Below are 27,747 nucleotides of genomic sequence, written 5' to 3' on the forward strand. Positions count from 1 at the left end.
TCCCCAGCCCGGCCCCTCCAGCGCCTCCAGGGCTGGGGAGGAGGCGGGCAGCGGGGCGACCTCAGGGATGCCCTGGAGGTACCTCTGAAATCGGAGGACAGTGAAGGTTCAGGGCCAGGTCAGCTGCCCTGACAGCCAAGTGGCCCCTCCGACTGCTGACGCTGCCCCGTGATGGCACAGGGTGCTGCAGCGCCTGTTTCGCAGAGGGTCAAGGATAGACAAGTGCCTTGGCAACGGCAACCAGAGGAGTCTTTACCCTCTCGAGCAGAGCTGGATGGGCTGAATGAAGCACATAATGTGCTCCCTGAGCCCAGGGATGGCAGCACCGTCCTCTGTACGGCTGGGAGACCATCCTGCACTCCCAGGGCTCCTGCCCTTGCATCACCGTTTTCTTTCAGTCACCTGCAGCTTCCTCAAAATCTGCCACCAAACGGCCCTTGAGGACCTGAGCCAGCTTCAGCACCACGGCTCTGCTCGCTACCTTACCTGGGCACAGGGCTGCAGGGGAGCACCGGCCACGGGAGACCCCGGGCATGCGGAAACCCCAGGGTAGGCTGGAGATGGACCCCTGTCTCCCGCTGGGAGAGCTGAGGGTCCCCAGCAAAGCCCCTCTGAGATGGCGGCACACCAGCATCCTCCTCCTCCTCCTTCACCCCCAGCTCTGAGCAGAAAGGCCCGAAGGGACGTGAGGGCAGTGCTTATCAATCCTGCGCTGCTCGTAGGCAAAGGTGCACCCAGGAGCACCTCTTTTGTCCCCAGCAAGGGCGCCCTCGATTACAACGAGTGCCAGTGCTGGGCTGTCCCCTGAGAGCATACAGAACCGGGACCTGCTCTCCATGGGATGCTCGGGGGGAGCCCAGCTCCAGCTGGCCGCCCGGCCGTGAGCCCTCAGCCCCATCCCTGACCGCAGCCCACTACATCCCCTCCAGGAGCCCGTGCTCGGGTGCAGCTGGTGTCCCCAGCAGGCCAACACCTTTCCATAAGCCTGGATGTCAGAGCAAGCCCAGAGCCATGCTCAACCGGGAGTGGAGACGTCTTGGCCCTTGAGGCAACACCCCTGTCCCCGTTCCTGGCAGGCAGCAGTCCCAAACCACCAGCAGAGCTAACACGGGCTCTCCCAACTGACCCTCAACACCAAACCGTGGCGCAGGGACAGCCCTCCGTGGGCTAATACCCTTATTAGCTGTAAAGACAAAAGCTTGCTCTGACCGCATGAAAAAAACCAAATACTAACCATAGCTTTCCCCTGAATCTCAAGTATGGTGCTGTGCAGGTGTTGAGATCAGAAACACAGTCATTTAAATTTGGTTTCTTATTATTTTAACATGGGGACTTCTCTGTACGCAAGGCAAAATTATACAACCAGTAATATTAAAAAAAGGTACCTCCGGGGCTGTTTGGATTCTGCTCGGTGAATAGCCAGACCGCTGCTTCTTATGCAGAACCATCACAAACTTTGTCATGAAAGCTAATTTCGTAATTACAACTGTTTGTGCTAAATTTAAAACCGCTTTACAGACAGTGCATTACTGAAACCACTTAATTCACATGTTTCCTCCCGTTTCCTCATTCCTCATCTTGTGATGCGAGAAATGAAATGGAGCTCGTAGATCTCGCTGCTGGCGACGGGTTAGTTCACAGTGAGACCCAACGCATAACTCAGTATGATACACTGCTTAGTGTTTCTACCAGCTGTCCCATAGTTACTAGGTGGCAAGAAGCATAATTTTAGAACAAAATTCTTGGAGGAGTAATGACCCATCTGATAAACAAGCCGAGTTCACGAGCTGATTCATTATTTGGGAAACAAGGCTGGCATCTGAACGCAGGACCCGATTTTTGAGTGAGATGAACTTCCACCGGCCTCAAGATGGGGAGGTGGTAGCAGTGCTTTGCAGCAACGCACCACCGCTTTGGAGTGAGAACAGCAGGTACGGGACTTAAGGCGACAGATTTCAATCAAGGTTATTGAAGACGAAGCGCTGGAGGTTTAGAGTTTATTAGGCGAATGGACTATCCTCTTTTCTGTAGTGCTCCACCCAAAACTAGGACCAAAACCTCCTAGAAATTGGAAGCTGAAGAAAAGAATGCCACCCTAATTTTGTTCAAAATGTAATTTTTTATTTTTTTGGTAGTTTAAATTTAAGCTTGATTCAATGCAGAGCCAAGGGAGGCCTTGCTTATGTCACTGATGGCAAATTGCTGTGTGTGAACAGTACTACGTGCTCCAATAGCTGATGCAAAATCACAGAAATGGAAGTCTGCCCTCTTCCTTAGCAGTCTGTCGCCGACAGGACAGTTACGAAAAGCAACAAAGGAGAAAGGGTTCAAGTTTTGTATGTGGAAAACTTCAAATCCCAAGGGAAAACACAGGCCAGCAGCTGCACGACAGAGGTGCTGGGCCTCATCTGACATCTAGTGGTTACCGCTGTGAGAAAAGCCGGGGTGCCGTACCCGAGGAACACCCGGCTCCACCACGGACACCCTGGATCCTACACTGCTTGGGTCCAAAATTCCTATTTAAGAGAAAGGCGCCAGCCCAAGGCACAGGACGGGCTTTAAAGTTCAGTAAAACATGGGGAATAAATACTTGTCTGCTACTTCATCACCACAAAGCTTCTCTGCTGGAACAAAAAATATCCAGAGCTCTGGTCAGTTGTTGCAATTTTCTTTATTTACTTGTTTATTAGTACAGCCAAGGCTTTTTAGGGCATTATCACTCAACACCCGGAGAGTGACACGCCTCACGTATTACTAGTTTGGAAATGAGTGAGATTTTCATACACGGTCAACATCTTAAAAGTCTGCTACCTGTTAGGACTATATATAGAGATAGATATTTTTTTAATATAAAATTGATATTTGGAAGGTATAAATATTGGTGCAAGTATTTTGTCAGTCTAATTTCTCTCTACTGGATAGAACTCAAAATGTCTGAGACCAAAAAGAGACTTCAGTGTTGAATGCTGACGTACCCATCAGCATTACTGCAAGCCCAGCAGCGGGACGGACACAAATGCATACCGCCACCCTAACTCCCAGCGTCACACAAGGACTCCAGTCCTTCCAGTAAAACCACTGCATCGGTTTTCACTTCTTTTTTTTTTTTGCAGCTCCTGCACACGAAGTTGCAGGACGTCCACACTCTGCTGTTACATACTTGACAAGGCAGTAGCCTGGAATTACTGATTTTCACAGTTTTTTCGCTATGACGCCTCGTCCTCATTTTGAGTGAGCGCTAACCACTCCATCAGCAATACATAGCCTTGCTGCGCAGGCAGCTGTGCAAAAAGTGCCTCCTGAAGACTGCTGTGAGTGAAGAAGGGATGGACCATCCTTCTGCTTTTTCAAAAGGGGAAGTCGAGAGCCAGCTGAAGACCAGGGGAAAGCTACATTAACTCATTTCCCCATTCTAAACATTTCTAGCAGCAATCGCGAAACTGGCCGTCACCCTGATAACAACCTATTTACGGAGGTGCGTTAACCGAGCACGTCTATTAAAGTAATCAGCAGTGAAACACGTCAGTGGTTATAATTTGGGGCAGTACCCGTAGGGCTGAGAGTTAACAGGTAAGTTAAGTCAACGGGCTCGTTCCCACGGGACTGAGATAGGGGCCGTTTGCCGAGGCAGGGAGGCAGCACTGCATCGGTTACCACCGGTTCCCATCTGGAGAGCCGGAAGGTACAACCGGGACGAGCGTTTTCAAAATGACTCGGCATGGAGCTAACCCTGCTCCTGCCGACATCAACAGCGCAAGGTCCGAATATTTAAGAGGGAGCACCTAGACCTGCACGGAGCAATTGTGAAAACGCCAGCACACGTCCTACAGCGCTCCCTTGCCTCCAGAACGACAGAGCACGTGCTGCTCTGAATTTATCTGCTGAATTTCAGGTTGCTCCCAGGGAATTCACACTGTACCCTATTGAATTTAAGGCTTCAAAATTTTCCTTGAAGATACAACAACCTCACCCACCCGGAGCTGGATTTCTGTCTGAAAGGCGTGACTGGAACTTACTGCCTTCGCTGGAATGAATAACTACGCTACGGCATGTTCTACCTGCCTGGAGAATTACCTCTAGAACTTGATCTGTTGTAAAATATGCAAACGTATACTGCATGGACAGTCAGGAAAACCATCAGAAAGGTCTTTATTTCTTAATCAGGGAATAAGGTTTATCATTTGTGCGTAACGCAGTCATCCCAAACTCATGCCAATAAAAGAGAAACCTTTACAATAATCTGCATCTTCTCTATAGAGATTATCATATAGCCAGAACTTTACATCTCTTACGGTTTGTGAAACTTAAAAAAAAAATGCGTACATGAGTCTCTTACATGATGTGGGGCGTAACCAGGACTACAGGGGACTTAACTTTTGACATAGTAGGACTCGCAGCGTCTTGTAGCATACGTTTCCATAACTAGTTCTAGATGAAGAGAAGGGCATCCCCCACAGCCTTCAGGAGAAAAGCTCTCACACAGGCCCATGCGAGTTTTGCCTACGTTAGGACTGCAAGACCAGACCCATCATATATAAGCCATGTGATATTCTGATAAAACATGCACTTACTACTTTGAATTAATGGAACAAACTGTAACAGGGTTTAATTTAAATTGGTTCCTAATCCACACACTGAAATACTGACCATTTCACAGTCCATCTCATTAATGCGTACTAACGGTCAAGTGAACCAGTTTATCTTTTATTTATGAAAAACATATGAATTGTGATAGATATAATAGGAAAAATTAGTTCAAATATACAGATACTAGTGTCCAATCAGCCATTAAAGGAGTAAGAACCAAAAATTAATGATATTTTTTTTTTTCCAAAGTAAAACTAACAAACTGAACTACTTGCAGGAATTTTTCTTCATTACAAAAGCTGAGATGCATTCAGGTACGGTGAAATTCAGCTTTATTGGGAAATGTAGACAGCCTCTGTTAAGTCCCTGTTGATTTTTATCCCTGTCATCTCCCTGGCACTGCTGCATCAAATTTAGTCCTTATAATATATTCCAAAGTAAAACCAGCCATTCCAAATCTACAGTCACTCTTTGCTTTAAGTCAATTCACAGAACTGCTGAAAAAGTAGACATTTCTATCTAAAAGTACAAAAAGGGTTTGTATAGAAGGTACTTCTCTTATACAGTTATATTACACAGCTCAAGACAGTCCCGGCAGGCTCTTCTCAGAACTGGATGCTTCTGACTAGATAAGAAAAATTACAGAAGCGAGTTAGTTTCATTGCAGCTCTGTATCTCATTACAAATAGGAGTAGTTTGCGTTGCCTTTTCGAGTTCTTTAGGCCTCGATTCAGAAAGCATGCAGAAGCTGAATATTGCTCTCAAGAAATACGAGATTAGATGTGTGCTTGAGCGGTCTCTGTAAGAATTTAGATCAAATACTTGCTTTAGTAAAAATTCAGTGGGTGGCCTAAAGCACTCAAAAATCCAAACCACCGCAGAACCAAACAGTGCAGCCATTGCTCAGCCAAAATTTCCCGTGACCTTTAACGGACAAGTGAGATGGCTTTTTACACCTCCACTAGGTGAAGTGCTTCCCACGACAAACCAAAGGTTTTTCTTCAGCATATTTTCTCCTGCCGTGTTCAGTTTTATGACAAGTATTTCCAAAGCAGACTTCACCAATTTATTAGGAAGACTACTGCTGTACTTATAATTCTCAGGGCACCGACAGTTATGCTGGTATGTCAGTCTCTGCCAGTTTCTACCAAATCATTTCTGGATTTGTCCTTTCAGTCCCTCATCCCGATGCCGTCAGCAGCCCTCCGTGTGCCAGGCTGTGTTTATGCTGCACGGACGGAGGGCCACGGCCAAGGCTGTCCCCGTCTCCAAAAAGCCGGATGGTGCCAGGAGTGAAACCCGCAGGCTCCAGGCTCCCCCAGCCACTGCTTCACGCGAGGGGCAAACCGCATTATCACTCTCAGCTGCTGAGGCCGGCAGAAATGAAGAACCAGAGCTTGGTTTTGCCGGTTGCCTGTCTGTGCCCTCAGAACTGGAACAGTACGCAGACATTTTCTTCTCTGGGATGAATAAAATGTCTTTTTCTTACTAAGGCTAGACAGGTTACAGCTCGAGTATACTAAACAAATGCATCCAACTTTATATCAATCAAATTTCTAAAGTATCAAACACTACACAATGAGGAAAATATTTGGAGTATTATCAAAAAACTGAAATGGGAAAAAGTACTACAGAGCTGTGATAGCTTAAAATTGCCATTTTCTCTGAATGAGGCATAGAGTCTCAAAACCACGTGGATCAGCCTTTTACATTTGGTGTCGTGGTAACATGGCTCACACTGTTCTCCACCTCCACCAAACTGTCATTTTTAGGAGTGAGTGACATTAAAAATAGTGTAAGAGGAAGGTTCAGGCATTTTTGCATTGTAAATTAAACTAAGCTCTTCGTAAAAGTTAATGGAAAAGAAAAAAAAAAACTTTTAAAGGAACTTTACCTTTAAAACTTTTTAAAGGTAAAGCTATTATCACAGCTAATAGCTTTACCAAACGTCCCAAGCCTAGACAATACTGCAATCACAGTGAAGAGCTTTCCTGCTCAATTACAATTTGGAAACATATAGGCTTTACCGAGAATAATAATGCTCTTTCACACAACCATGTCAGAGCTCTTCGTAAACACTAATTCCCTAAGCTTGCATTTACTCTGCCTCTGAGGTATGTAATTACCATCACCCATTTTTACTTATAGGCCACGTTTTCCTAGGACTGACTGCCTCACAAATCTGAACACTGTGTGTTTTACATTGTATTTGGGTAAGGTAGTGAAAACATCCTACTTTTCACAGGCGAGAACTGAGACAAATAAAAGAATTCACAAGTAAAGGACTGGTGCCTTCTGGCATTCAGTCCTGCATCTCAGCCCTCTTCTCCCCACCCTAAATATAAAAATGTTATTCCTTGACAGGCGCTGGCTTCACTAGATTCTTTTACCCAGTATTGATGAGGTCTACCACGTTGGGTCTGGTTCTTGCTTTATTTGAGAATTTTCTTCTGTTTCTGTAGTATCTGTTGAAAAAGCAGTAATGAATGAAGAAAAAAGGAAACTTCTCAATCAATTTTGTTGTTATTGTTGTACTTATAACAAGTACTTTTTTACTTATAAGTAAAAAATTATGATAATTTGAAAAGCATTAATTTATCATTTTAAAACTATTAACGACAAATAAAAACATATTCGCAACAATCTGATTCTGCGGAAATTAGCACATTCACTTCAATGTAAAGCAGCCTGGGATCTTAGAGAATTCTAGTTTTTTGAAGAACAGAAATAAAAATTGGTATTAGAAGCATATGAAGCTTTAAAATGCTTTTTATGTAGCCGAAATACTCACTGGGCAAGACAGGAACTTAATCCAAAAAAGGAAACAACACATAACCAGTGAAAAAATGTCAGATCTATCACTGTTTTGGTCTGCAACCTGCTCTTCAGTCCTCCTCCCTCCTCTTCGTCAATCCCCAGCGCCATTCCTTCCTCCATCCACCTCATCAGATACCCAACATGGGCTGAAGCCTTTCAAACACTCACAGGTTAAGTCTGGGGCCCATGACGTCAAAGACTTCAGGCACGACTTCACGTTTTTTAAGATGCTGGCTTCCAAAGCGAGCCAACCACATCTGAACCTACTTGTGCTCAAGTCACGCCTTCTGGGTTAGTTATTCAATTACCGTTCATTGCACAAACGCTTGCTTTCACAGCGCTGACTATTTTTCAGCTTTTTTTCCCCGCCTGTAGGACTGCTTCTCTTCTCAACTTGATACAGGCTTTTGCATTATTGTATTTCAATCTGTCCAAAACAAATTTTGACCCTAGCTAATTTTTCTTCTTCAGTGCACAGTATCACATAGAAAGGCATTATGATATGCTTAAAAAAAGAGATAAAGAAATTTTATCTTGTTGGCTAAAGCATTCATCATCTTTTGATATGTTTTTTTTCATTTCCAGAAGACTTCATTACAAAATCTGCTTTTTCTTGTTCACAGGGCTGCTTGGAGGTAAATCAAAGAAATCTCGTGCCTGTATAGCACTGCCTATATGACCTGGAACCTGATTTTGTTCTTTTTATAAACAGAGAATACGATGTTGGAAGGAAATTGTTTTTTCCCTGAAGTTGTTTGGAAGGTTTGGGGCTAGGGTAATTCATCACTACAAAGCCAAGCCATTTCACCGCATGATCATTTTATACCTTCCAGCCTAGTTCTGAAGAGATTTTGAGTTCTTTAGCAATTTCATGCCTTTTCTCAAGATCATTCCTCTGGTTACCGGGCCTGAATCCAGTTTTGGATGACAAATTCAAACCTACGTTTGTCTACTTCTTCAAAACAATCACTTTGCAGGCCCATAGCTAGATCTCCTCTGCATGAGGGTATTCAGGAACAACTCATGCACTCTGCCATCTAACAATTTCAGTGATCCCACATAGTTTTGGTATCATAAAGACATTTGACGCTCCAGCTTTCAATAACTGTGAGCTTAAAATCTGCAGCTCAGCTCTTCTGTGACTCTAATGCACTTGCTTTCTTTTTGTCTTGAATGTTGCAACAGGATTGATCTATATTCCGAGAAAGACCTACTCGTAACACTGAGCGAACCTGTAGCTGAGTTTGTAACAGTAATTCTGGTTAGGCATGTTGGCTTGTCTCGGAGTTCAGTGACATGCCAGGAAAACTGAAGCAATGGAGACTGGAAAGGGCATTTCCATGGAAAAGGATACAGAAGAACGGGAATGCTGAGATTTGCTGCTTTCTCTTTTGGGGGAACCAAAGCAGGATTAGGGAATGAACTCAAGCTGAGAGTTTTAAGAGGCCAAGTGCTGATACACAGCAGCCTCCATCCCAGTGCTGTTGGCTACGCTGCTGTCAGGCTGCTACTGACACATCAGAGAGCCCCTCTCAGGGCACGAAGGCAGCACCCCGCCAGACTGTCACGGCACCTCAGATCCCCTACGCCAGCCACGCCAGAGGCAGCCACAGCCATCCAGGGCCATGCTGACAAGCTGGGGCTACAGCAGAGGCAGCGTTTACAGGACCAGAGCACACAGCAGACACCAGCATCCCAGTTCTCAGGTCAATTCAGTATTCCTAATGCTCCAAGACCGTATGCAAAAGCACAGGGAGGGTAGAAGATCTACAGCCTCCTTGGTCTCACGTATATCAACATCTGAAAAAGACACAACTCGAGTATATTCTTGGACAGCAGGAAAGTTGGATGTTTTTCAGAGCTTCAGTTCTGGAAGAACAACAATACTCCCCCCCTCCCCAACACGGTATACTCAGGCCAATATGGCATTCAAATTTCCTGATGATGGCAATCATTCACTTGCATAAATTGTGGAAACTACTGCGCTGAATAACTAGATGCATCGCTCAGGATATGAGCAATCACTCAAAGCCTATATATAGTCATGACTCACCAACCAAGAACAACAATTCATAAAACTCCGTAAAATTATTTGAATAATAACTTTTGCTGCAGAATATTTTTCACATGATGCAGCATGATATTAATACAGATGAAAAACTGTCCCGGGAACCAATAAAAGCCCTTTTTTTGTTTTGATTGACCTGTCTCCCTTAAAAAAAGATGCAACTTTTTTCAAAATTACTTAAAAATATTCGTTGATAATAACTGAAGACAAACACTTACCTCCTAGAGATACTTCTATTTGGCTTGGTTCAGCTGGTTCTTAAATGAAAAAAATATAGTCAAATGCATATGAATATAGTTTCAACAATATGAATCAGATAAGTATCTTAGAAAAATTAAGGAAATTAATTTTTTCCCTGAAAAAAAGCACCTCATTTTTTCTCTTAGGATCAGACTCAAATATCTTTGAGATAAATGCGTGTAACTTTCTACAGAGTCTGCAGCAAAATATAAAAAATACCCAAACATTTATTACATCACACTACCTAACACTTTCTCTTCCGAGTATGGTTCACCGTGGCAGACGTATCACCAAGTCCTAGCAGAACATAACATGCACTTGCACAGAATATACCAAGTTTAGAAGACCTTTACTCAAACCACTTAAATATAAAACTGTATTTTAAAAGAGTCATCACTTTGGTTAGTATTGTCTTCAATGGCGAGTATGTGTATTTTGGGGGAGAGTGGAAAGGTGCAGAATAGAGGGCAAAAAGTATGCTTGAATTCCATAACGGTTTTTCTGTTATCTATGTTGATGGGCTATAGGTGGACAGGTGTCGGGAAAGCCATTTAACCTTTGTAACACGGCAGGTCAGTTAAGGACAGATAGACTACACCACGTTCACTGACCACCAGCAGCTGTTTTCCTCCCTTCTGTCACCTCCAAATGTAAACAGAGGAGACAGTAGTTTCCTTTATAATTATCTCCAGCATACAAGCGTCCCTTACTCTTAAAATGTTTATCGAACATTTTCTCTTAAGTTTCCCAGGTTCTTTGAGTACCAGTTTATTCAGTCAATTGCAAAAGTCTTTCCTGCACTACACCAACTTGGGATACGCATTTTTAAAAGGTCTGGGAACATTTAGAAACTATATTGAGTCAAAAGGAAGTTGCTCAACTACATTTACTTTAGCTATTCATAGCGTAAAGCTAAGTTCTCCATTCAGACTAAGATAGGTAGACCCAGCCTAGACCCAGTCTAGCAGGGGTTAGAGCTGTGCAGCAGGCAGAAATTCCATCAAGGCCCCTTTCTAGGTTCTTACATGTTACACAGGCAAACTTCACTTGGCTGAACATCTATCTGGCGCAGACACACACATACTTTGAGTTAAGCAGACATCAATAAATAGATACTGAAATGGCTTTATATATTGTCCCTACCAATCCTTCTTTTCAGCTCACTCATCGTCTGCAAAAATCAAATCAAGGAAGATGCCAATAACACAGCTTGAAGGAAGCAATGGCTCTTTCTATTAATAAATTAATATATAATAGCTATAAAAGTCACCATCACACACCACCTGTCAAAATAAAATGGCTCATCATGAGCAGCGCGTACCCAGGACATGACTACTAATATCATCTGTCAATAAGATCGAGAACTCCATACCCTACCCCTTCTGCAAGGACACGCGTCACGCTCTGCATCACCTGGTAGTACTGGTGCTGCTGCTGGTGCTGTTGGTGGTGCTTCTGCTTCAGCTTTTTCCATCAGTTCTAAGATTAGACATGATCACTGTTTAACTTCACAATGAAAATGGTCCCACATGTAACACAAGGGCAATCTTACTTCTTGAATCTGCAAATCCTGAAACTTGTCGCATGAACAGGTTACTAACACTTGCGATTGAGCTGCAGTTCAATATTTTATTACAGAAAAAACATTCCCTATCTTGCCTGCAAGCACCAAAAATTTCCTTGCAAGTTCTCACACGTTCTTCAGAACAAGAATAAAGCATCATACCTACATAAGCAGAAGGCTCAGAGCCTTTCAATTATTCACCTCAGTATCTATCAATATCAGATAATTTTGATCATTGTTAATGGACATGGATACTGCATAAAAATCACACGTTCAATGACCAATCTGCTCCTCCAGTGATGGAAGGTGATTGGATATCTATGTTGTTTTTATTCAGCGTATTAGCTAGCCTCAGTTCCAACACATGCTGAAAGTTATGCTGGATAGACAACAGTTTAATAGATTCTTTCATTTCTAATTCAATTCTCTGGAAATGCTATTACACACTTATCTGCCTGGAAGGTTCCCTCTTACAAAGGGATCTCTTTCCCACCTAAGAAGGTGTGCCTACGACTGGTGAGCAGGTCAACTACAATACCTTCCCGAAAACACTTCGTACTTGCAGTTCATAGACCTCAGCATGTTAGCTGGAATATAGAATCATAGAGTCATTTAGGTTGGAAAAGACCTTTAAGATCATCGAGTATGCTGGTGGCTGGATGCAGATGAACCACTGCTGGGTCGCTAAGGCTCAGGCTGGGTAAGGCCAAAGAAACAACAGTAGGTTATTTGGCCTCTAAATTTCTAATCTGACATTGGCTCAGAAAGAACGTGACACAAGGGACACTGTAATGACAGTGTTTTGCAGTTTGTTTTTTCTCTTAAATAAGATCTAAAAAAAAAAAGGTCACAATTATTTTAGGCAACTGAAAATACTAAGACTTTTTTTTTTTTTCCCTCTCAAATGATTTCATTGACACGGCCAAATTGGCCATGGCACTTCAGGTGATTACACTCTGCCTCTCTAAACCATTAGTTTCAGCAGAATGAAGAATTTTTCACTGGAACACGGTTGGTGCAGCTACTGGAAAATTCTTGCTTATTAACTGCTACTGCGATGGATCCGAACCTAAAATGTAGACACTCCCATGTAAGTCTGTTGCTCAGTCAGGGTCCTAAATCTCTTTGGGACTCTGCAGCTGAAAAATACAAAATCAGTATCTTGCATTTTCATATCAAAGTTAACGCTAATCTTACACTGTTCCGTAAATTTATCACACTGCTCTCGAGTTAATTGCACATGCATGTTTAGTCAGGAAATCTTAATGAGACAGACGCAGACAAGAGAGTTATACATAGAACTTAACCACTGTGGAGCCTCTGCTACTAAGCCAAAATGAAGAAAACAAATCTTAGTAAGTTACAAAAATACATTTGCCAGCAGTGTTTCATAAATACTTACGATTGTTAATCACAAGTCCTGGAAATGGTCTGGGGGGAAAAAAAATAAATAAAATTACCGATTCTAAAATATACTGCATTGGGTCCCCCTCCCGAGGCGGCCTCAGCTAATGGTTCGTAACAGAGGCCAGGCTAAAAAATGAACAGAAAGTCAAACAAGACAGAAGGAACCACCATAGCAGCTCTTGGGCACCGTGGTTTGTTCACTAGCATTTTGAAAAGTAACATACACAGAAAGATCTATATCCTTCCCTCAGTCACAGCTAATTAACACGGGAGTCACTTCTTCTTCAGAGCTCAATTAAATAAAACGTATCAAGCAAAAGTCCTTTCAGTTAGAACTCTTCATGATTAAGGGTTGAGAATTCAGACCCCTTAGTAAAATATATTTAAGAAATTTATCTCTATCTGAAGATAAATTGAAGCTTTTAGACTCCTGTGAAGCAGTCTATGACTTGAGAAGTTACATAAACTGATAAATTTTTATTTTCAATTCCTGAACTCCTTCTCAGTATGATTCCAAAGTTTCATCTATTCTGCTTCATGCATACAAATATACTTTGTATATACGTGTGGGTGTGTGTATATATGTCTCCGCAAACATACACATACAAATAAAATTCACTTATATTGTAATTGGACAATATTGTATTTTTATATATTGTAGATAAACTCATTTTGTAGGAAAAAAAACATTTATCAAAGAGCTTACCTTAGCTCAGGAATTTTAACACAACTGAAATACTTAAAAATATTAATATTAATACTACTACAAACATACTAATTACTGTCAAGAGCCAACAAGCTCTGGACCTGTCTCAAAGCTTGATCTGATAAATAGGAGAGCAAGGCCCACAACGCTTTAGGACTCTGTTACAGAATATGAATAGATTCAAACTCAAAAGTCAGCTTGCTGTAATATGCAGTATTAATAATATGCTCTTTGTCATACTAAATTGGACATGTCTCCAAAAAGTTACCATCTTCATTCATGCTATGAACATTTGGGCTTCATTTGACTTGACATACTGTTTCCGAAAGAGCCAACATCTTCCACTATCTAAAGAGGCACTGCAAGTTCTATTCTTTCGAATCTCAATTTATTCAAGCTACAGGGCTGCCCTCACAACATCTGCACAATCTCGTCAATGGCAACTACATACCGAATGACAGTAAATTTTATAAACTCTGCCGATTCCAAAATCTTCCTCATCGAGCTGATTTCCAGATAACTGGGAGCTTTAAATGCCACGCCAGGAGGCATCCCATCCACCACCACACAGCCAGGGTTGATAGTGATTTTTCTGTATGGGACTTTCACAGGAAAATTCATACCAATGGCTTCACCTAAGTGAGAGAGGTCATGTTTATGTTCAAGTCTACGTATTTATGATTATACACTGAAGAAAAAGTCCTCAGACAATTAAGAAACTAAATGCAAACCCAAGCTTTCTATCAGATCTGAAACTATGAATATCCACTTGACAATTAAACCATTACAGTGTTAGAAGTTTTGGATTACACTCTTGAATGTTACTACAAGATCATTAGTTACAACTTCAACTCTTAACAGCTCACCATATAAAGGACCCAGATTCTGTTTTTACTAAAAAAGATATAAGATATCTAAGGAAACAGCTACATGAAGGAAGACAAAGCATTTCCTGCAATGCGCACGAAAAGCAATTCAACAGAGCACTAGTGAAGGAATTTCAGACAAAGAAACGCAGGTCATTATTGCCGTACAAAGTAGAAATAAAGAAAACCATACATAGCAAAAAGGTTAAGTTGCATTTTAAAAATTATTCTAGTCTCAAGTATTAAGAGGCCTCTGAAGCCCTAAGAAGAATCATGGTTTGCCAGCAAAGTAAGTATTTCATCCATGTTTACACAGAAATAAACAGGAAGGGGGCGGAACTGAAAGCAATCTATAGTCTTGGGATTTTTTGTTTAAAACACCAAACAACCTACATCACTTACAAAAGATTCTTTTTGAAGCCAAAACACAGCATTCGTATACAATTCTCAAATTTGTTCATTTTAGCGGTCATATACATCATCCCCTGTGACGATTCAGTAACTTCAATATGAACAACATTAACTGCATTCACACCTATGTAAAAATGGAGGAGTAAGAAGCAATTACCAAATTTCCGGCTAAAAAGATCATTTACTTGCTCTCTCAATTGTCTGGCCTTCTCTACTTTTGACAGTCGCTCGCTTTCATCATCTGGAAGGAATTGTTAGAATAGCATCAGAATTAAGCAGCTTTTTTTCCCCCTGAAGCTTGTTTATCGTTGCATGTTTACTCAAAGCAGGTATATCTGAATGCTTCGAAACAGCCCCCGTCTTTGTTCCTAGTTTTAGCAGTAACATAGAAGTGTAGAAATACGCAAAAACAGATGGTTGTTAATAAATCTGTGAGAAGCTTCAAAGTATTTACATAACCAACATTAGATTTACTATCTAGAGATGATTTTGTAAATTTAATCTAAACCCACAAATTATATTTTATTTTCTTACAGTACGTATAATGGTGGGGAAAGGTAAAAGCAAAGTGACATTCAACAGATGGCCATAGCATGCAATGTTCCTCACGGTTTCTAATGAATGTAATAGATGCCTGAGAAAGTAGTAATCAGTGTTAAGACAAAGCAGTTCAGTCTGCGGGGTTATTCAATTCAGTCTGAGTCCTGATCTCTTGAAGTTGCCAAGAAAATTGCAAATCAGTATTTAATTCATTGCATGAGAAAAAAGGGAAAAACGTGCATACTTCTTAACTAGGGGCTGGACCAAGAATATTCTAGAGATGTCACTGAATAGATATTCATGAGCGTTAGAAAATATTTAACATCTCAGCAAAAACAGAATGCTAAATTACGCTCTTTGTTGACTGTACTTATATTTCAGTGAAACAACTTGACTGTAGGAAAAAACTTCATCAGACTAAACATATGTCATGGGGAATATAACGCAAAAAGTATGATGTGAAACCTGACAGTATACACACCTGGTATAGTTACTTGAATGATGTTAAGATCTTCAACACCTGCAGCTGTGTTCACCACTGTGTTTGTTGTGGTGCTTGCTGTATTGGTTATATTGGATGAATTATTTTTTCCTAAAAGTAAGAGAATTAATTTAAAAAACAGTCGTAAAGAGCCCAAAATCTTGACTGTCGAATATAAAGAAAATATTGCAAAATAACAGGTATGTGCAAAATTTTCAAAGCAGACCCAGTCCCATTTTCAAAACGGGTTCAGCTTCCAGTGAGACATACTTATTGAAGGTACACACTACTCTGTCTTTCCAACCCAAGAGGAGAAAGGACTAGATTAAAGACACTGTTAATCTTTACCATTTTCTAAAAAGACTATTAAGAAAAGGAAAAAAAAGAGTATGTGGAACAGGTAGTGGGCTATTTTTATTAACAGAAATATCATAGTACTTGCAGTTAATTTAGTAACACCTACTGATCCACATGTTCACTGCACGCATTCACAAAAGAAATCCCTTACAGTTAGATTTGTAAGCCACACTGTCCAGCAGCACAAACTAGCATAGTTCAACTCACTCAGTGGAGTTTTGCCAGCCCATACTAACAGATAATAATATGACTCAAAACATTTAATCCGTGATCTGCCCGACACAGTTTTCTACTGGCTATCTGCACTCCTATCTGTGGAGCACTTCTCATTTAGACGACATACATATCAGGATCAAATAATTTATCTCTAGGCCTGAATTACTTCTGTGAATCACACGTTGCTTCTTACATTTTGATAAAAGGTAGTAAAGAATATATTAGAGGCATGATTATTGTGAATAACTAAAAAATTTAATACTCCCTTGCTAAAGCTGTATTAAAACTGTAACTGGAAAGTGCTTTTCCCATCTTAAAAACAAACAAGCAAACCAAACACAATGTAGAATGAATCTTTCAGGAACTCATTAACCCCATGCAGCACTCCTGATCTGTATTTAGTCCTTGAAAGAGACTGTTATCTAGAACGTTAAGCAGTTGCAAAACTCACTTTGGGGGCTTCTAGCAGAACTTTCCTTAACAGCCGCCTCAAACATCTCAGGCCTGCAAACAGATTGAACATGTACCGTAATAAAAGTACATTCATCAACATTAAAGAAAATGAGATCTTCTAATATTAATTTACTAAAGACAGGAACTAAGTGATATCGTAAATGCTATATTACTCTCAGCCAAACAGGCAGCTAAGAATGCAATGGCTGAGAGGCTCCGCAACTTCTCTTGCCGCTGTTTCTACACTGGCACATGGGTATCTAAACCTATTCTAGACAAGAAAAATAAATTCTTACAACTCCCAATATATGAATCTCCACTTCTCAGCTCTTAGTACACTGGTGGCAAGTTTTGTGAGTAACCCATAAGCGCTCCACGCAGTAGGAACTAAACCAGTGATGTGATAACTGAAATGGGCTAAGAAAGCCGGACTTGCTCTTCCTCCAAAAACAGGTTGTGAGTGTCTTTCAGAACAAAAAGAGATTACTGTATCTTGCTCGACCTCTGCAAGAGCTTTCTGACCATTTCCTTATTTACTAAAAATATTCCAGTGTGTGTTTTGTAGAGTAAATTAGCAACTTGGCAACACAATTTCATTTTTTGGTCTATATTTCAATTCTCATAGAATGGATTATCAAAGACATATGGGAGTCTTACTTTTTAATAATGAATTTTATCTTTGATTTGTTTCTCAGGATCTTCTCTAGTCTTGGAATTCCAAAAGTAGAAGGTCGGCGGAATGGCACCCCCTCAGGTAGTCCTTCCACGTAGAAAACCTCCGGGAAGGATTCAAACAATGCAAACGGCACCTTCACTGGTTCAGTCAGCCCCAGCGCTTCCCCTGAAATGCAACAGAGCAAATAAGCTACCAGCTAGATAACTGATGTGTCTATAAAAAGGAAAATCTCAGGTATAAATGGTATATAATAGTTGGCACATACATACTAGATTAGGTGGAACCAGCAGGCTTTGCTTTTTTTTGGTGACAGCTATGAGTAGGCAGGAAGAAAATAAACAGTCTCAACCATAACTCATTCTGTTGCAGTAAATCTGATCATAATTTGCAGTTGAAAATATTAGTATTTATAGACAGCTCGTGCCACTGGCTTGGTCTGCATACAAGACTATCCCATTTGTACTCCACTTTGTTACACGCAGTGTATTCTGTCTTTGCCTCTGCTAGAGAGTAGCACCAAGGGCAGGTGACATTAGTCAGGTCTTGTTCCAAAAACTGCACTCAGAAGAGTAATGAGGAGTCATTACTTCCAAAAGTCATTAGCTTCCTAACAGCCTGCACTAGAAGAAGCGCTGGGATACGATGGAGCACGTCTCTCCAGATACCATCCATAACATACTGAGTCATGCAGAGGCTGAAGTCATGCAAAGTTCATAAGCAGAGCGAAGAAAACTTAAATGATGTGCCAGGATGCGGAGTCACTATGTCTCCGGGTCATTACAGAAGTAGTAATCCAACCACAACTTCTCCATTTCCAAACCCAAATAAAATAACTAGTGGAAGTGTGACACAGAATTGCAAGCAACCTACACGAAAATGAACTCAAAAATGAGAGATTGCCTAGAGTACACAAGGATTGCAGGACCTTTGGAATAAACACGTGAACATATCTATCATACGTCTAACTGCATGTTCATAAGAAAGACATCTCAGTAAAAAAAGAATCAATAAACTTACCACATTTTTCATTAAAAAGGTTTTCGACTTTCTGCTTTAAGTCAGTAATTTTGGCATTCCACGCCTCTGCCAGGAGGAAATTGGAAGAATTAAATCAACATGCACACAATAAATCAGTCCTTGAGGAATATTTTAATAAATGTTTAATAAATTATTATGCTCGATAACCGATTTACTATGACAGTAAAATACGCAAAATGGCTACCATTCTGCAAACGGCACTGAAACGTTCTGCTGCAGTCTAAACCTATATCCACGTGAATCCTCATTTTCCTAAAGTTTTGAAAAATACTGCTAACTAAAGCAAGGACGATTAAAATTGAAATGAATCCAAGAGTGATCCAAATTTACAATATCAGGCAACATGAAAACTACTCATCTGAACCAGCACCCAAAATAGCAGCAGAAAGTTCTTCATATGCTCAGTGACATAGCCCTGAAACACATGCCTCTCTCTTTGAGAACTATAAACTCTATCATAATTTCAACTGCAGTGGGTAAGATTAAACGTCCATCTAGCTAGGCATTTTGTTTCTGACAGCAACCAGCAGCAATTCCTAAACCAGTTTACTTGCGGCTGCAGTAAGTGGTCCGTAGCTGGTCTACAGAACTAAAAACTCAGTTGAAAGTTTAAGAAAGTTGCAGACTGTCCTGGTTTCGGCAGGGATAGAGTTAATTTCCTTCCTAGTAGCTGGTACAGTGCTGTGTTTTGGATTTAGGATGAGAACAAAGTTGATAACACACCGATGTTTTAGTTGTTGCTAGGTAATGCTTACACTAAATCAAGGACTTTTCAGCTTCCCATGCTCTGCCGACTGAGCAGGCTGCAGGTGCACAAGACGCTGGGAGGGGGCACAGCCAAACTGGCCAAAGGGACATTCCATACCATGGGACGTCATGCTCAGTACAGAAACTGGGGAAAGCGGGCCGGGGGGGCCGCTGCTCGGGGACTGGCTGGGCATTGGTCGGTGGGTGGTGAGCAATTGCACTGTGCATCACTTGCTTTGTGTGGTGGTGGTGGTGGTGTTATTGTTATTATTATTTTATTTCAATTATTAAACTGTCTTTATCTCAACCCACGAGTTTTTCTCACTTGTGCTCTTCCAATTCTCTCCCCCATCCCACTGGGGCAGGGGGGGCAGTGAGCGAGCGGCTGGGTGGTGCTCAGTTGCCAACTGAGATTAAACCACAACAGAGACTAAAGCTTAAAAAAAGCTTAGGTCTAACAATAACAAGCAAGTCCAAGAAAACTGTACACAACTGTGAATATGAATACTGCCCATGCCAGAAGGAGCAGTCATACCAAATCAGTATCTTACATTCATTCTAAACTCTCAGTAGGAGCAAAGAATTCTTTTGTTTCACATTTTATGACCATATGGCTAAAAAGAAAGCACGATGGACAAATACAAAAAATCAAGTAACAACAAACTCCTACATAAATATAAGCAAATAACCTGAGACTATAAGGATGCTGAAAAAAGGTTTCATGAGACTTGGAAACTGCTTACAGTTACTCTGAATACAGTCATTCAACTCCCTTGACTACGAGGAATTTATCTGGGTTGCAAATTTGACCCTGCTTTCAATGCAAAGATTTCTGTGCTAGAGCACTGCGCAGACAGGCCTGGTCCTCCATGGTTAAAAAGCTCAGGCCCAATGCTCATGAACACAACTACATGGCTTCCACTCCTGTCTGGCTTTTCCTTTACTGATTTTCCAGAACCGGAGAGGTCTATAATGGCGATCTTGCAAAATCAGCTCTGATAGATCGTGGCTTACTAATGTTAGTTCAAATCCTTCCTAGTTCCTACATACCACTTGGGTATCTCCGCACAGTGATGCTCAACATTTCAAGTTTGTGGAGCGCTTATTAAGCTTATGCACAATATCAGATCACAGCTGGGTGCACCAGACAGTCCTTCAAGGGTCTGCAGCACTGTGAAATAACAGAGCAGCAAAAGTCTAAAGGGACCGATTCTGAACCCAAGCTAATACGATCTAACGGACCCGTGCTGCATTTGTACAGCATTCTCCACATATCATCCAGGATTTCTCTGATGCAGATTATTCTATACGACGAAGAACTGAATGTACATGAAAACAGGAACTTCAGTCATTCACTAACTGTAGGATAAAACATGAATTCAAAATATCTCTGATATGTAATCACCAGAATTTTCAATACCAACATTAATAGAATGCACGTGTGCTAATTCCCAGAACATTTACCAAAAGAAAACTCTCTTCCTCGTGGCTTGAAACTCATATTGGACCCATTGGTTTGAGAATTAGTTCGAACATCTGTTGTTTGTTGTTTATTAGGACCTGTAAAAAGACATTACATATATACATGCAGAGAGCAGAAGCAAGCCATCATATGAAAAAGAACAAAACATCAAACTTGATTACTAGAGAAAACTTAACTTCTGAATCAAGAGTAGAATAAAAAACCCCGTAAGAAGTTCTTCTCGGGTTGTATTTAAGCATTTGGTACTACTGATCACGTCTGTCATTTCTCTGCTAAGGACTACATCAGTTCCCACATCTCTCCTTGGAATAAAAGGCCCAAGCAAGCTGTCAAACTCCAACATTATACATAACCATCATCTGCACAGAATCCAGTATTATTAAGAAACGAAAAATAGAACTGTTTTTATATTAAAGTGTACCTGGAGCCCTGAAATGAAACTGAGTTTGCTACATGAGGTGCACGTATAAGCTAATTATGGGCTACGAAAACTGAGAAGAACAGAAAACATTAGAAGAATAGAAGAGAACAACATCAGAAGACTATTTAACGGTATTTCTTCCATACCTTCTTCAACAGTAACTTCAATCTCTGGGACGTTTGAATTGTCTGCAGGACTTCGCGACCTTTTTGAACTCTTTGGACTCATTGCTGGAAGTCAATATAATACAAAGTGTAATGCACAAACCCTCTGTAATGTATATCCTGCACAGCTAATGAAAAACCAGCTGTATTCTGAAAATTCCAACAGACTGAAGAATCACTTGTGTCTGTACTAAGTGCAGTCTCCATTGTAAAATCTGAACAATACAGTGACACAGCATTAAAAAGTAGGCTTAGTACTCTTGAAAAAGGCAGGTATCACACCTAAATTTTCACTCCACTAATTCAGAACAGAAGACTTCAGTGTTTCTAAGTGCGAGGGACAGCTTTGGTACTTTTTATTATCTAAATAACAAAATTATTACCTTCTGGTTTTTTTATAGACAACCTTAAATGGCTTTCTTTTTTATTCTTTTCTTACAAAACTTCATTGCTATTTACTTCAGTTCACACCTGTAAGTTAAATATGGTTTAGGCCATTAATCGCAAAATAAAAGTTGTTGAAATTGGGTAAATTCCATTTTCTGCACTGGAATAGTCCTAAGTAAAAAAAAGTAGATAAATTTATGTTTTGAGTAACTTCTTCAAATAAAAGCAGATTCAGAGGCTACTACACTAGATCATCTTAAATAATGCCTTTTGTTTGTGACACCCGTATTTTTTAACCACAAAGATCTCTCAGTCTGCTAAGGAAGCAAAAAGTAAGTATTTATGAATTGATGGCAGCAAATAATACTTAATTGTTTACCTTTAGTGTTTATTTTACTAGCCAGTCCTGGAGGCAAATAGGAAGTGACAAGCTCAGGCCTAAAAGTTGAACAGAACACAATCCAATCAATTATACATGCAAGAAAAACAATACAGCAAAATGTTACAAATTTCTTAGAATTCATTTGAGTTCCAATTTACATAACATCAGCTCTCTATAATAAAATTCTGCTAGAAGCACGGGTGACTCTCCATCTACTATAACCACAAAAAGTTAGAAAACATAAAGCTACATTTTCTACTCTGTAATTTTCTTCTGGGTTTCTTTCAAGCAAAAAAATAAAGAAAAAGAATGAAAAAAAAAAAGGAAAAAAGCTTCCAGGTACAAGGCCATTTTTTCCCCTAGATCCTTGATGCATGAAACACGCAATTTATACATCTATTTAAATTTAATAAGGAAGGTATATGCTTTTATGAGGTAAAACATATGTGCAAAATGTTCTTTCTGTTTCATGGAAACAGAATTTAGGTAGCGTTTAAAGCCTGAAGTTGCTGGGAAGAAAATCAAATAACTTCAAAATCAGGAGTAAAAATAACTGAATTACATACTTTTTAACAACAAATTTGATTTTGCCACTCCCACGAACAATTCTTTCAAGGCGTGGAATTCCAAACCATGTGGGACTCCGGAAGGGGATTCCTTCTGGCAAGCCTTCGACGTACAAGTACTCAGGGTTTGATTCAAATACAGGATAGGGAACTTTCACTGCCTCTGAAAGCCCCAGAGCTTGGGCTGAAAATAAAAATTTAATGATAGTTTACACACTCAAATGGGTGGTATTTTATCTCAAGTGATTTTAAGAAGCTTGGCTTACAGAAGCTCTGCTACTCAGAGATAATTAAAAAACCCAAGAGAAATATTTAAATAGATTTTCTATTATTTTCTGTAGAATAATTGCAAATGGCGACTTTGTCCATCTTGTTACAGATAACATCTAAGTCTGCAGTGCCTAATATTTTCTTTTGTGAACTTTTTTCATCCAAAAGCTTTTTGCACACATATCATCTCTGTCACACAAGTGGAAAATCTATGGCCTAGGATGTTGTTATAAAGCCATTTATGTCAGTTATAGGGAAGAGTCAGTAAAAAGTAGGTGAGAGGAGTCAAGATTTCCACACCTGACCTAGCACATTTCTGATGTTTAAATAAGAACGGTAAAATTTAAAACTCTTTTTACAGACGAGTTTTAAAACACAGCAGCATTATAAAACAGTTCATTTAACACGTAACTTACCAAACTTCATATTAAATATCTCTTCTACTTGTTTTCTTAGCTTTGTGATCCTGACGTTCCAATCTTCTTTGGCTGAAAACCAGAAATGGACAGATGTCAGAGTATTACCCAGTTCTAGATAAAGAGGCACATTCGAACACAAGAACTTGTAAACTATCAACACAATCACATCTGCATAGACACAGACATACAATGAGCAATGATTATTAATAGCAGCTTAAATGATACACGTAATTCCCTCTACATAATGGAAAATCTGTTTAAACGTGGTTACAAATTTCAAACGTTGCCCCAAGTGGGAGAACTTGTTCTTCAGAGCCTTTAGATGCAGGAAGGAATTATTGGCTCTGACAAAGTTGGAATTAATTAATCATAGTGCATAAGAATAACACTCTTTAGAACAGAAGAAGAGGATGCAGAGAGTGCTTTGCTAAACATTTTGATTAGCATAAAAAAAAAATCATCTTCAATCTTGTTCTCTATTGTAAATAAAAGTCAATTATAGGAATGCTAGCCAGAGCAGACAATTTGTGGCTTAGGTGGAGAAGAAAGCAAAGGACACTAGCAGCAATAAAAAGCACTACTTTTCTGACAAACAGCATAATTGATTACTTTTCATCATAACCCACAAATAACAATTAACTGCTATTGAGCTAATACCATTCAGAGTTGTGGAGAGCATGCAGGAAAGAAACTATACGGAATTTTTTGTTTCTAAATAATATTTTTGACTAACAAATTACCTGACCTTCTTTATTTCTAGCTTCTTATACTGTCAAGGCAAGATGCATTCATATTTTTTGCAATCTGGCCTACTTATTTGATAGATTTCACAGGTATTTAACACCTACACATGTGTTTGTATTTATGAGCAGGTTGTAGTCTCACTGGCAAAGGAATTAAGACTAATTTACTTTTAAAAAACGTTGTTTGCAGACTATCTGTTGAGGGCACCGGATTATTATTTTGCAACAGAATGATATTTTGCTTAAAAGGTATAATATTCATTAGCAACATAAAGTACTGCATCTGCAGGAACAAGTTCCTCAGCCTTTGCCTGGGAAAATGGTTTTCACTGGGCTCTAAGCCCAAGAGAACATTTGCTGGGTTTACCTGTCTGACATCAAACCCTGGACCCTGGTAAGCTTTGCTGTGGGCACCGATAATACCAGACTCACCTGTAAGTTAGTGAAAAATATAACTAGTACAAAAAGAAATGTTATTCTGAAGATTCAAACAGTCTGAGTTTTAAGAATCACAGCCACCGCACGTCGGTTCTTTCAGAAAGAGGATTTTATTAGCTGTTTTTTTACTGCTATCATTGGCACCTGCTGTTACTACTTCATTGTCAAATTGTCAGTCATATTGTCAAATTTGACAACAATCGGGGTTTTGGCAACAAAACAAACCAATCAACGCTGCCTTTTCCTTCTGCTCCATATTGAACACAGTCTTTTCTGGTGAGCTACCCCTCTTGCTGAACATGAGCCTTTCCTACAATCCAAAAAAAATCCACAGTACGTTGTGATGACATAAGACGACTACTGATTACATGATTATTAAATCATATTCTTTCCTTTTTTTTCTGCAGAGAGCTCAACACAATTATTTCCTGAAGCTGCAGTTTGTTTATCCAGTGAAACGTGGGGGGAAGAAACCTAGCAAGCCCTGGGTCTTGGTTTGTGTTATTACTACCACCAGATTCATACTCTGGATTGTACACTTCTGTAGCAAGCAAGTATCAACACACCAATTCAGAGCATTCGGTTGTCTCAGGAAATAAAAACCAATCTGGATTCTCTTCCTGGGTTAGAGGTATTTCATGCTTACAAGAAGTCATTACAATTCCTTACCAACAGAGGCCTGAAAAAAGCCCAACAAAGTCAGCTGTGAAACGCTAAGGGGCTCCAGAGCTTTGATTCAGGCCAGGACAGTAACTCCAGTTCTCCCGGGCTGTGAAGGTGATCCGTTCTGTTATTCAAAGACAGCTGGACTGCACCACAATCCAGAAAGCCATCCACGTTCATAATGATCAATTCATTCCTTTCAAACCTCATGAAGAGCATGTCAGCACGCTCATCACAGAAGGGTTACTTCTTGAAAAACGTTGCATTGATCCAAATTTGTGTCCCCACCAATCCCTTCCATTCCCACCTGGAGACAGCACCTGTCTTACCTGGGGTGTTCGACCTGGGTTGAATAACTTCGGTTGAAGTGAGAGTTAGCAGCTCCGGCCTGCAACCAGAAAGCGAATAATCTGCCCATTCTTGACATAAATTAATTACTACTACTTATTATGACACGAATTGAAAAGTTTGGATTTTTCTATTATGCATTTCACACTTGTGAAAATGCCACAAAGATATTTTGGAAGACTCGTCTCGATTGCAAATACCCACTTTATAACGCAGAATATTTAACCTGCCTATTTGGTAACTAGAGACCAAATGCTTCATGACTTAATGAAACCAAGTGCTTGACTACACAAAGGGTGTTTGTTTGGCCTCTTTTTCAAAAAAACCCCACGTTTAGGCATTAAAACAAACACTCACCTTTTGATCACAAATTTTATTCTGTTGCCCGCTTGAACTATTTTTTCAAGGCGAGGGATTCCATACCAGGAGGGGCTCCTAAAGGGGATGTTCTCTGGCAGCCCTTCAACGCAGAGGTCAGTAGGATGGGCCTGAAATTTCTGGTATGGAACAGCTTTAGGCTCAGTGCTTCCCAGGGCCTCGGCTGTCAGAACAAAATACATCCAGTAACTGGACAGTTTGGCCATCAACCTTTATTAAAAGCTAGCTAAGCTACCAAATCTTCAGGCTGTTGCAATCGTGATCTTAGAACCTGGGACGATGCAGGATATCTAAACCCCACAGAGTCCAAGTCTCAACACAACAAGAACATAAAAAATTACCTTTTTTATGTATATATATATATACACATGATATAAAATATCATGTATATTATGTTATATAACTTATAAAACTGCCCATATCATGTTGATATGGGCAGTCACAATGCTAGACTGAAGATTACTGGGTTTTTCACTGCAGCATAATACAGTGGTTTTATCCAAAGTTTTTAATCTATTATAGAGTATCGAGCAACATGTTATTCTAGCTCTTACGAAGTTGACTGGGTTTTTTTTATATTGGAGAGAACATAAAAATTCACCCAGAAATGTTCTAATACTAATTTTAATGGTACTGCAACAGATATAAATAAGTAACTGGCTGTTTTATTCACCAAAGGAATAAAATCCAAATAGGAAGGAATTGAGAGCAATTAGAAGAGCTATACATATAAGATTTATAAATTTTTTTAACTATGAATTTACCTTGTTGTATAAGCAGTAGAGTAATACATTCTTTTTCACTCAACTGACAGGATTTTAAATATTTGAAAAAACTGATCAAAGGTCTCATTCATGTAGACGTGCAAAGGAAATAATGAAAGCAATCTTTTAAGAAATACAAAGCCATAAAAAAAAAGAAAATAATAATACTGTACTCACCAAACTTTTTACAGAAGAGTTGATCTACCATCTTTCTCAGTTTGGTGATTCTGGCATACCACTCCTCTTTCACTGTATTGGAGAGTGACACAGAACAAAGACAACATTCCCTAATTATTTTGGTTATATTTTCAGTCGTTCAGTTTATAGCAGGCATAACCATCCTGCATTTTCAGGTAACCCAGGAAATACTATGCAGAGGAAGTATGGATTCAACTTGGAACTAGGATAATTAGTTATAAAAAATGAAATCATATTAAAACTGTACAAAAATCCATTGAACCAGTGACATCGCTCTTGCTACAAAACACACGCAGAGTATTGGCATGGAGAACTGCAATGCTTTCATCATCTGCCTCCGATCTGTAGATCCCATTTGGAGACGGGATTAGTTTTTTGCTAGTTTCATTTTCTGCAAAATTATCTGGACACTCAGTGCAGAATTTGGTATGCATATGGGATGAAAACTTGCATTCAAGGAATTTTCACTAAGCACTGACAACCCCAAAGGAAGCTTTTACAGTAGGTGCACATATGTTTGCTCCTTGCTGTATATTCATGTTGAACTTCCAGCATCCATTTCTCCCCACTGTCTGTGGGCAATACTTTTTGAATGGTGGTTAACAGCTACATCAGATGACTCTAGGGTTTTTGTCATTCTTCTCGAGATGACAAGCAGCTTAGTTCCAACTCTCTAAAATGTTTCCTTGACACTACCGAAGACATGACTTAAGTCATAGTTTAAACACAGAACCCAACATGTGGCAGCTATGTAGATTAGCATATCCTGGTGAATAAAACAAGTTTAAATACTGTTCTTTCATCATTTTATCACTTGAGTATCTTTGCTGGTACACACGCATCTTTGGTAGAGTTCATGAGATAGTTTTGCACCTGAAGACAGTCATAAGTTTGAGTTCTGCTCCTCCAGCAGAACAACAGAGCACAACGACGACGTTAGTGCTGTCAT

General features: G+C 40.1%; 1 protein-coding gene across 1 annotated transcript in view; it reads right to left on the minus strand.

Moving 5' to 3' along the window:
- Positions 1-2,657: 2,657 nt before the first annotated feature.
- The window catches only part of GTF2I (general transcription factor IIi), an 80,093-nt gene continuing 55,003 nt past the window's right edge, over positions 2,658-27,747 (minus strand). The window contains exons 17-35 of the mRNA XM_009319308.1: positions 26,778-26,849; positions 25,816-25,999; positions 25,440-25,498; positions 23,264-23,335; positions 22,578-22,761; positions 22,009-22,067; positions 21,225-21,308; positions 20,639-20,734; positions 18,407-18,472; positions 17,371-17,554; positions 16,712-16,764; positions 15,688-15,798; positions 14,824-14,907; positions 13,841-14,024; positions 12,679-12,707; positions 11,090-11,191; positions 9,691-9,729; positions 6,978-7,052; positions 2,658-5,212 (exon numbers count right to left, since the gene is read on the minus strand). Coding sequence (XP_009317583.1) covers positions 6,994-7,052; positions 9,691-9,729; positions 11,090-11,191; positions 12,679-12,707; positions 13,841-14,024; positions 14,824-14,907; positions 15,688-15,798; positions 16,712-16,764; positions 17,371-17,554; positions 18,407-18,472; positions 20,639-20,734; positions 21,225-21,308; positions 22,009-22,067; positions 22,578-22,761; positions 23,264-23,335; positions 25,440-25,498; positions 25,816-25,999; positions 26,778-26,849 — 1,721 coding nt within the window. The 3' untranslated portion in view covers positions 2,658-5,212; positions 6,978-6,993. The remainder of the gene's footprint in view (positions 5,213-6,977; positions 7,053-9,690; positions 9,730-11,089; positions 11,192-12,678; positions 12,708-13,840; positions 14,025-14,823; positions 14,908-15,687; positions 15,799-16,711; positions 16,765-17,370; positions 17,555-18,406; positions 18,473-20,638; positions 20,735-21,224; positions 21,309-22,008; positions 22,068-22,577; positions 22,762-23,263; positions 23,336-25,439; positions 25,499-25,815; positions 26,000-26,777; positions 26,850-27,747) is intronic.

Source organism: Pygoscelis adeliae, unplaced genomic scaffold (genome assembly GCF_000699105.1).
Source record: "Pygoscelis adeliae isolate BGI_AS28 unplaced genomic scaffold, ASM69910v1 Scaffold282, whole genome shotgun sequence".
Taxonomy (NCBI): domain Eukaryota; kingdom Metazoa; phylum Chordata; class Aves; order Sphenisciformes; family Spheniscidae; genus Pygoscelis; species Pygoscelis adeliae.